General features: G+C 38.7%; 1 protein-coding gene across 1 annotated transcript; it reads right to left on the bottom strand.

Annotated features, from left to right (window-relative positions):
* Positions 1 to 3,949: 3,949 nt before the first annotated feature.
* LOC119735521 (alpha-N-acetylgalactosamine-specific lectin-like) lies at positions 3,950 to 5,617 on the bottom strand. The gene has a single exon (XM_038209250.1). The coding sequence runs from the start codon at positions 5,517 to 5,519 to the stop codon at positions 5,040 to 5,042; it is 480 nt and encodes a 159-aa protein (XP_038065178.1). The 5' UTR covers positions 5,520 to 5,617; the 3' UTR covers positions 3,950 to 5,039.
* Positions 5,618 to 10,928: the final 5,311 nt, after the last annotated feature.

Below are 10,928 nucleotides of genomic sequence, written 5' to 3' on the forward strand. Positions count from 1 at the left end.
TTTCATAACCTATTGAAATATCAACTCATAGTTTTGAGGTACACGTTTAAGGTTAGACTAAGAAATAGCAGAGACGCAAGAATAGTCCCTTTTGTGATATTTGATTGTTCAAAGGCAAACAATTTAAGGCTGCGATTAAAGGACAAAATCATACTTATGACATTGTAAATTGAGGGCAGTCTTATATAACAGCCAATTTTTGTGTCTTTCATGGAAAATAAATCAAAATGTATCAAACGTACTTGGTAACTTTGCAAACACAATTAAAAAGTCCAACATTTCTAACTAAACTATATTATTTCCTTCGCAAAACAACCCTACTCGATACATGACTTGTAAGGATTGGAGCATTTCCAGACAAACTGGTCGAGCTTATTCTTTCCATTTCTAATAGTTTCAAAGTCGTAGTGTCTGTGGTTTTGACGATGTAATGTATCACTCTCCTTTACACTCTTATCTCAGTTTTAATATCGCAGAACACACTGTGAAATGTTCTACTCCTCTTAACCCTAAAGGGGCCGAGGGGCCTGAGCCTTTAGGACTTTTTAGCCTCGAGCCTTGCGCATCTTTTGACACCAAAAACATAAAAATCGGACGAGGGGTTGTTGCGCAGCGAATTTTTTAAAACTGAATTTTCCCATAATTTATACGTCGTGTACACAGACCAGAATTGCCATTCATACATATGAATAATTAATTGGCCATAATTCCAAACCCTGTGACCCTTGGTCATGAAATTTCTTCGGTATGTTCATGAAGAGTTGCTCTATGCATGTATCGAGTTTCAAATTTTTCCCTAATCGATGGCCGAGATCTTAGGGGGGGGGGTGCGGAATCCGCAACACCCCCCCCCCCCCCCGGCTGAGAGATGGTCAAAATAACCCAGTCCCTTTTTGGATTAAATGTATGGAAATTATTTGAGTTCACTTATAGGATAGGAATTTATTTGCATTATTGAAAGTGCACTTCATTAAATATTTTTTTTAAATCCATGCTCTCCCGACGACTGAGGGTGCTGTTGCAGTGATTTCATTCCAGGAATACACTGTTCAGTTTAGGGGTGCACTGAACCAATTCAAGCCACATTGAAAACAGTGTAAACAGAGTCCAGGGCCAAATAACACGCAAGCCGATGTTACTGGGGGTGTAAATTATTGTCTTGTCCTTCATGTTTTTATTTCTTTTTAATTTTTGGTGGACTAGCGGATTACATTTTTAAATATTCACACAAAGACAAAATCACCTCCCGAGAAGTGGTAGTTCCAACGGCTGCATGTAGCCATTTTACAAATAGGATCCATTTTCAACCATAGTTGTATCTAGCCTGCCCTCAGACGGAAGCCCCAAAACCAGGGAGTTGTTCCTTGGCTATTTTTACACAATTGCTCCGTTTTTAAAGCCAAACGGTCTCCTTTAAAAAAAAAGAAATTGTGGGGGCACTGTTTACGCTAATCAGCTGGCGTAGAAATTTTCACTTGAATTAGTTCACTGCACCCTTAGGGGTTAACCCAAAAGTTTCCCATTGAAAAAGCTTGTGAGAAAGGGTTGATCATTAGCTTACTGCCATGTATTTACCCAATAACGAATTACCAAAAGAACAAAAAAGTTATGACAAATTTTTTTTACAAATAGCAATCGTTTTTGCTAAAATAGCCGTAGCACTGTAGTTTCTGCCCGGAATGACATCACAGTTTTGCTCATGAATGTATGGACATTTTATTTAGCATAAAAACATAAAGAAAGGCACGAAATACACCTTTAAAACTGCACAAAAAATTGAACATAAGTTTAAATGGGTCACAAAGTTTCATTTTTCAAGGATTGCATTAAAAACATTACCTCTAAGAGACACTTTTTTAAGAGACATTTTCATCGTGAAGGTATCAAAGCTAAACTCTGGCAAAGAATTTCAAAACTTTCAGTCCATTTGAAATGTATTAAAATTTTTGTTCTCATATTCATGTTTCCGACCCATTCATATATCTCAAAAAAATCATTCGAGTCTCGCTTTCTTGTCATCCATAGGCCGCCTACTATGTTTGGAACCTAGTTACAGCACTATGTGGGTTCTGTTGATAACCTTCACTTCAAGTTCCAGGCTGTGCTCTGGGTGCCGGTCGGTTTCGGTTGACTCAGTGTGACCTTTATTGAAATTGACTGCATTTGAATCGAATTATAGCACAACTGTCGCCATACACGAGATGACCATAGCAGAAAAGCGGAACCATTTTTATGTAATAATTTGTGAAAATGTCTCATACAATAGGATGTACAATTGGTCTTGTGTGTTTAAGGTATGTGAAATTTGTCTTTACGGAATGCACGTGAACCGCTGTCGAGCAAGTGAGCCTGATGACCCGAGGAGGTGACGTCACACAATCTCAGCGTATACACGTTGCTAAGAAGTTAGAATCCAATGAAACCAGCGACCGAGCATTCATATTTGTACGCTGTTGGCAGGTGATGATACTCCAATCTTCATTTCGAAGACACGCTTCTCCCGTGTCCAGCCATTGGCGTGTCGCCAGGTTTTGGGTGGTTTAAGCATGGGCACCAATTTTGTAAAGTGTGAGGGCGCTGTCTAGATTTCACGTAAAGATTATTCCCAAAGCTTCAAACACCTGAAAATACTTCCAAAGCGCTTAAAAGAAGGGGGAAAGAAATTGAAATCTGTAGGGCGGGACGTCTTTAATCCTAAGCGAAATGTTTTGAAAGAGGGACAGAATGTGCTTCAAAATGCTGCAGCGGCCATTGACATCAGTTCTTAATAAAAATGTGTGAAGATTAAAAACGCAAAAATGAGCATACGAATGACTATCAACACGATATATAAGTTGACAATTTAAACCACTAAGCACACAATAAACATACTAGCGGCTAATCAAAGCAATATGCGTCGTAAAGGTCCTAGAGTTTATAATTGAGATAGGGTCAGAGTAAAGCCTGGGGTGAGACGGGAAAGAAAGGTTTCGTTTAGCAAGGCACCTAATGAATATTACTAGCAGTTTGGCTTTGGCTTCTACTGTGCGGTTATCGTTTTGTTCACCAACGGAGTCTCTCTTCCAAGAAAAATGTAAATTGTAAAGTAAGCTGAATGATAACTATTTTTGATTCAAAATATATAAATACACTCCAAACAACAACTTTCATGCGACATTTTTTAATCTACGATAATTAAGGAATAAACGAAAATCAACGAAAAAAGGAAATGATCAAAAATAAACAAAAATAAACAAACATAAGTAATAACAAGGAAGCAAATTACACATAAATTAATTAAGATAAAACACGTTGAAACTGTTTGAGAGACTGCAATCGTGGATAACGATGAAAAAAAAATGTGAATTTTATAATCTCAAATTTAACGAATCTAATTCAACATTTTCTATCATCGTTTTAAGGAAAATTGTTGGTGGGAACGTAAAGCACCGAAAACTGAGATCAATCATTGTAAATCTCGTTTCAAAAGGTTAACTGTAATAGTCTTTGTCATTTAAAAGTATCCAGATTCGTTTTATTTTACGTAAGCAATTTGTTTTTAACAGTCCTTCAACGTGTGAGTTTTTGAGTTTTCTTACACTTTGACGGCAAAGTTGACTTAAAATAAATTCCCTCTACCAATACGTTAAATAGACATTGAACATTAAATGGGAAAAAGCAATCTTGAAAAAAAATTCAAATGAAAATGAATTGAATTAAAATAAAGTGTCCAGTAAAGTCAGCTTGCCATTTCTGTCGGAGTCTGTAACGGAAGAAATCGGATTTTGAATTGAACAATTTAAAGATAATGCCATTGGTGTTAAGCTGTGCGGCTTAAAAGTAGAGTAGAGAATTGTGCAGCTGTTCAAAAAGTAATTGACGAAATCATTTTTAAAGATAGTAAAAGCACTTAACCCTGTGAAATTACTCTTTCTGGTATATGCTACCATTTTGAACAAAACAATAAAAAAAGGCCATTTCCAAAGTTGCGTGAGTGACGCTGTTTTGGAAATGTCCATTAGTAGTTGGCTTGTAATTCGGCAAATCAATGAATGGGTACACGCAAGCGTGTCCCGAATGGTGATTTCGGGCGCCATTTAAAACATGACTCATTTTTGTTGCTTCAAACCAAAACAGATGCGCAAATGACAAATGATCTACCATACCTTTCAGAACAACAGCTCGATTGGTTCGACGATGATTATATGACCTTCATCCATACCTCTCAATATTAAACTGGACACCTGATAAAAAGAGCAAAGGCTAAAAACTAAATGTTAAACTTGAAAGCCGGCAGGTTTGTAATGTTGAAGCCACGATGATGCTAAGTGCGTTATGAAAACGATTTCTTTTTCAACGTGTAGCCGGCCAGCAGTCTACATAGTGAAAATTCAACCGTTTAGTTTTGAAGTGATATTGTTTGTGACTCCAGCTGACTAGTTCACCGATGCGTATGATCTTCGTCAATACTTCTCACTATTAAACTGGACACCTGGTAAAACGAGCAAAGGCTAAATACTAAATGTTAAACTTGAAAGCAGGCAGGTTCGTAACGTGGAAGCCATGATGAAGAAAATTGCGTTATGAAAACGATTTCTTTTTCAGCGTGTAGCCGGCCAGCAGTCTACATAGTGAAAATTCAACCGTTGAGTTATGAAGTGATATAGTTTGTGACTCCAACTGATTAGTTCACCGATGCGTATGTCCTTCGTCCATACTTCTCACTATTTAACTGGACACCTGGTAAAACGAGCAAGGACTAATTACTAAATGTCAAATTTGAAAGCATGCAGGTCCGTAAACGTTGAAGCCACGAAGATGCGAAGTGGTTTATGGAAACGGTTTCATTTTTAGCGTGTAGCCGGCCAGCAGTCTACACAATGAAATTCAACCATTTAGTTTTGAAGTAATACTACATAGTTGGTGCTGACATGTCCGTTTTGTAAGACTGTTTGATGATCATGGCCGATGAAATCGACTTGGTATTGATTGTGAGGGCTTCAGGTTTGGTGTAGCATATGTTCTTGCGCATCTCCGTGCTCGTTCATTGTTGGGCCGATTTACTTTGTAGTGGTCATCTTGCACACGTAGGCCAGTGCCCTGTTGCAGTTGCCATCATTCCAATTACCAACGGTCCTCAAGAGAGTGCAGTGCTCATTACCGCTGGCGTTGTTGGGTTCGCCAGTGTTCCAGTCGGTGTAGCTGACCGCTGATCCATCTGCCCAGACGAAGTTCCCTTCCTCTGCATCGTCAGTGAAGCCGATCCACAGGCCGTTGTTTCTCCCACTGGCCGACGTAAACATCGCGAAGAGCAGATTGTTCTCCTCGGCACTGGCTACGGACGCCACGTGACCCTGGCCGACTTGAGAGAACTCCTGGCAGTGCTTTTCAGCTTCAGCGTAGGGCTTGCCAGCGCCAAACAAACGGTAGCAGTTGCCGTTGTAGAAAGTCCACATCGGTGGACACTTGGGGCAGCGTGGTTGACATGCCGCGGCCAAACCAACAAACAGGACGAAGCACACGACTCGAATGACAGCCATGTTGTTTACAAGTTGTCTTCTTTCCACTGAGTGTCACAAGCCAAAATGCAGTTGCAGAGTGATGCTAAGAGATGAGAGGCACCGCTTATAAACCCTTGATTGGTCCCAGTTTGGTAGCACTGCTCACTGACATCTGTTAGGTCTCATGGGCGTCGAGAGTCACGTGGAATATTTTAATTGACCAATGAAGGTTGGAGGTGTAGCCAGGGCCACATTTCCCGTGAACAAAATAATTGTTTAACATGACTTGTATCACTGGAAAATACGTATCACGTCTTCCTCTGCTAGTACCATGATTGGTCAGTATTTTTTTCAGCGATTAGTGAGTTTCATACACAAGACCATATAGAATTCAAACTGGTTGTCAGGTGCATTTACATTGATCAATACGGAGAAGTTTCTTTTAAATTAGAATGGCAATACAATTTAACAATTTAGATAACTCTCGCATTTCTTCACACATAAACTCGTTCAAAACTTAAACAAAACTCCTCAAGCACCCACGACGAACGCTTCGAAAGTGTTCACTGAAAGAACCGTATAGAATATTTACTTGTCTTCGATTCCACTGTAAATACTTATATTCTCCAACATATATGTCATTGCTACTTTTCATTTGAACACCGCTTTTGTTTTAAATTGTTTTCTTATTCAATTGTTTTTATTATCAATTTATTTTCCAGGCGACTTCTTTTTGTTAGGAGTTAGATCCTCCAAAACCAATCAAAGTCTATATTACCACCCTCCCCCTCCTCACCAAACAAAGAAGGGGTTAAACAAAGCTAAACAAAATTACCACGGATTAGATCGGCGATATGCGTCGAGTTCTGGCATGCTTTGAGTACACTAAAGCCCCCGCCCCTCGTTTTAGTTCCATTGATTTTGCCATTTTCCCTCTTTTCCTTTTGACAAAGAAATCCATCGATATTTGCAATAGAATAAGCTCACTTTAAGTAAAATATATCAAAACTAAGTATCAGTTGAGATGTTAGAAATGTTACACCCGCCAACAAGACAAGGCAAACCTTGTACGCTGGTCCTAGAGTGCATATAATTATGTTCAATTGATTGCCAATGGCTAGGACTATTCACACGGAGTGTTTTCATACATGTAATCTTTCGAATTGATTCACAATGGCTAGGACTATTCACTGAAAGTATTTTCATGCATGTAGTCTGTTCAATTGATTCACAATGGCTAGGACTATTCACTGGAAGTCTTTGCATACATGTAGTCTGTTGAATTGATTCACAATGGCTAGGACTATTCGCTGGGAGTCTTTTCATGCATGTAGTCTGTTCAATTGACTCACAATGGCTAGGACTATTCCCTGTAAGTATTTTCATCCCTGTAGTCTGTTCAATTGATTCGCAGTGGCTAGGACTATTCACTGGAAGTATTCTCATGCTTGTAGTCTGTTGATTTGATTCACAATGGCTAGGACTATTCATTGGAAGTATTATTATACATGTAGTTTGTTGAATTGGTTCACAATGGCTAGGACTATTCATTGGAAGTATTATTATACATGTAGTCTGTTGATTTGATTCACAATGGCTAGGACTATTCATTGGAAGTATTATTATACATGTAGTCTGTTGAATTGGTTCACAATGGCTAGGACGATTCACTGAAAGTATTATTATACATGTAGTCTGTTGATTTGATTCACAATGGCTAGGACTATTCATTGGAAGTCTTTTCATACATGTAGTCTGTTGAATTGATTCACAATGGCTAGGACTATTCCATGCAAGGTTTTACATGCTTGTAATCTACGCTAAGTCTCATGACGTCTCCTGACGATGACTGGAGCTGGCTAGTCGAAACATTGAGACCAAAGACAAGTTATATTAGAACTTAAAACAGGAACGTTCTTATCAGAACTAAATATCTACTGAGCGACAGTAGTTGTAGACCTTTCTGCGCTTGGTTGGCAAACTGCATTTTGCCAACCACGGCCTGCAAAACTATGGAAGGTCCAACACTGCAAAAATGAAGAAGAGTTATTACAGATCATCAAAATATTATTTGATACTTGAAAATACAACATTTTCAACGAAGCTACAAAATAATTCCTACACATGCCTTTTTACTTTGTGTTGATGGCGTTATGAGGACTTATTTGTAAAAATATGTTGCCAACCCCGGCTTCAATTTATGCGCTTACGGCAGCCCATTCAAAATGGCGGCAATGTTTACAAACAAAAGAAAGACCTATAACCACCCTATAATCTACACTATAGACCGGAATTAACCCATCTTCACAAGGCTACTACCAGTCTGAGTGACACTCAGTCAGTCAACCAGTCAATAAGTCAGTCAGCGTCGGGGGGGGGGGGGAGTCAGTCAGTCAGTTAGTAAGCCAGTCAGACAGAAAGGTTTTTTTTTTATTACGGCTGGCCTTCTAGGACCAGCCGAAATAAAACCACCATTTTGATATGATGTTAACATGTCAACGCCATTAGGACCTCATGTTGTTCTTCATTTTTTGGAGAAAAGACTTTCGAAAATGTCTCTTCCCCGACCGTTAACGTATTACCCTCATACGTACTGTCAGCAGTCGGCAGTTAGAAACTATGCTTCAGGTATACCTTTATGCTCCGCCTGCAGGACTTTGTGTTTTTAAGAAAAGCAGAAAACTCCTAGTTCACAGTTTCAATTTTATTCACAGACATTTTCATGCCACCAACAGATCGGACTATAGTTACAGGTGTTTTTACTGCGCAACAAAAATAAATTGTTTGTTTTCAAAAATATGAAAACTGTTTAATAATATGTTCATGCCTCCTACCCCGAGGTTTCAATCCGCGTTCCTGTGTTTACTCTACAGCGTGCAGTTAAATTAAGAAACGAAAATCAAATCCTGTTTACAGTTCACTTCAATTAGACGAACCTGATCTTCATGGAACAGAAGTAATTTGTGTACTACTAGTGAAAACAAATAGTTACCCCCCAAATACAGAATCTTACTATCACGTTGTGAACATGTTTAGAAGCTAAACATTACGTGTCCAATTTATGTTCAGTAACGCTAAACACTATCCATCAATATTTCAACAGGTTTAGTATTTAAAGTGACAGCAAGAAAATGTTTAGAAGAGTGTTTCATTGCTGAACACAGTTTTCACATTGTGTCCTTCAGTTTGTACGTGGAAATTGTTTTTTGGGGTGTGGTCGGGGTGTCTTAATTCCGCACGTTTACTGTCGCGTCACATTTACAGTGGCGTGTCCATGATCCACACAAAGTTGTTATGCGTAAAAATCGTGACAAATTACTGGCTTAATGAATAACAAAAGAACATATGGTAACCAAATGTCTCCCGCACTTTTAGTTCACTTTCATTTGAAAATGTGTTTCTCGATTTTTTGTTTCCCGGAATGGTGTGCGTCAGTAGGCGACTCCCCGACGCCAACTACTATCCCTCTGGCACGCCCGCGCAGATCATTAATATTCAATAAAGGTATTAATTTTATCCTGTTATTTGCATGAGTGAATCTTGGGGGACGGCGACTTCTAACGTTGACACGGTATGGTGTTGAAAAGCACGGTATGGTGTTAGCGAAATAAGAAATTTGTAAACTTTCCAGCCCTTCCCCTCCTCAGAAAAAAAAGTAATAAAAAGTAAAAGATATATAAATATATACAATTTTATTAGTTTTTGTTAAATAATAAAAAAGCAACTCTTTCTCAGCCCGATAATTGTTCATGGTTACCTAGATTTGACCTCTAAGTTGTATGCAACAGTGTGTCTCGGGAAGGACTATTTAAATCTTATATACTCGATTCTTAAAATAGAAACATTGATCGAAATATACTTCATGCTGTAAACAACAATACTTTCCTCTAATTCAACAATGCCGATATTTGGGACCTGTAGAACAAACTCAACCATTATATGAAAACAAATTCCACACCTTTTTGACGCCTGATTTATTCAATTATTTTTGATCAGTGACTTCAGAAATAGTCTCTTTACTGACAGTTTGCTTCTTGCTATTATACGTACTGTCAACATTCGGCATTTGGAAAGAAGGGTTCACGTTTATGCTGCGCCTTCATGACTTTTGGATTGTAAGAAAGCAGGAAAAAAAGCCTAATTCATCATTATATTATAATTCACATAATTGCTCAACACACCTTCAAGCTATCAACAGATGGAGACTAGGTCCGGGTCTTTGTTTTGCTTCAAATTAAATTTCTTTGTTTTCAAAAGTACAAACATGTTTTTTTCTACTATGCCTCGGGAATTGAAAGCGCAACAGACACAAAAATCGCCAGGATAAAATCCGCCATTCTTTTTTTAATCTACAGGTCGAGTAAAAAAGAAAGTGACCAGGATAAATGATCTTTTTTATTTCTTACAGAGCAATACAAAAAGAAACACCAATCAAGCATGTTTTAAAATAGCATGTTATTTGACTCATTTGAAATGGAAACGGTACATTTTTTTTATAGCTGTCCATGGAATGCAATTAGTTTGGTGTTGGGCCGGGAGGCTCTACCAGGGTAAAAAAAAATCGAAAGACTACTGTAACCCTTTTGCAAGTGCAGCGTGAAGACGCCTTATTTGCCTGGCCGTGCTTGTTGAGACCTGGTCTCGAGCCAAAAAATGTCCGGTGCCAAATAAGTGTCCGCTCATTAGCATACAGCAATCTGAATGGTCAGGCGTCTATGAAGTCACATTGTTGACGGAAGCTTTCCAAATAGTGTCTGCACTTAGCTTTCGGTCAGCTTTCAAGACGTCATGAATGAAATCGTTTTACATCTAAGTTTCCTTGTGTAATGTGTTCCAACTTAGGCCATCAGCCTCGGTCCAAAATTTTGGCCACCAGTATTAAATGAGGGGAATAATCGTCATAGCGATTTTTGGCAAGGTATCCACCTCCAGAGTTGGAAAATATGTGATAGCATTGCAGCGGTGACAGCTTTTTAGGTGTTATCACCCTTTTTTCAAAATGTCCATCAAAATGCTTGTCGCCACTCTAGGGGCGGCATACCTTGCGCATGCGCACTATAATCATTTATGCCCCGATTTGATACTGACCAAACCCCCAAGCTGATGGCCTAACTGTAAGTTTTCTATATGTTATTTATTAAACTGACTGTAGATTTTTTTTGACTGGATATTCGTGACATTTAAATTCGCATTTTGCTAAAAAGCGCAGTCGTGTTTTCTTGTCAGGTCACCCTTTCTATGCCCTTTTTAGAAACGCAGTGGTCAATAGTTAGCTGAACTGATGTAATGGCTTGCCCAATGTTGGCGAGACTTTGATGAAAATTAAGTTTGTTTTGAAGTGAACTATAAACAGGATACGATTTTTTTTATTGGGGGGGAGGGCTAAAGAGTAAACAAAGGAAGGCGATTTGTATCTGTTCGTGATTCGCATGTATTTCCTGAGGCATG

The sequence above is a fragment of the Patiria miniata genome, unplaced genomic scaffold (assembly GCF_015706575.1).
Source record: "Patiria miniata isolate m_02_andy unplaced genomic scaffold, ASM1570657v1 HiC_scaffold_29, whole genome shotgun sequence".
Classification (NCBI taxonomy): domain Eukaryota; kingdom Metazoa; phylum Echinodermata; class Asteroidea; order Valvatida; family Asterinidae; genus Patiria; species Patiria miniata.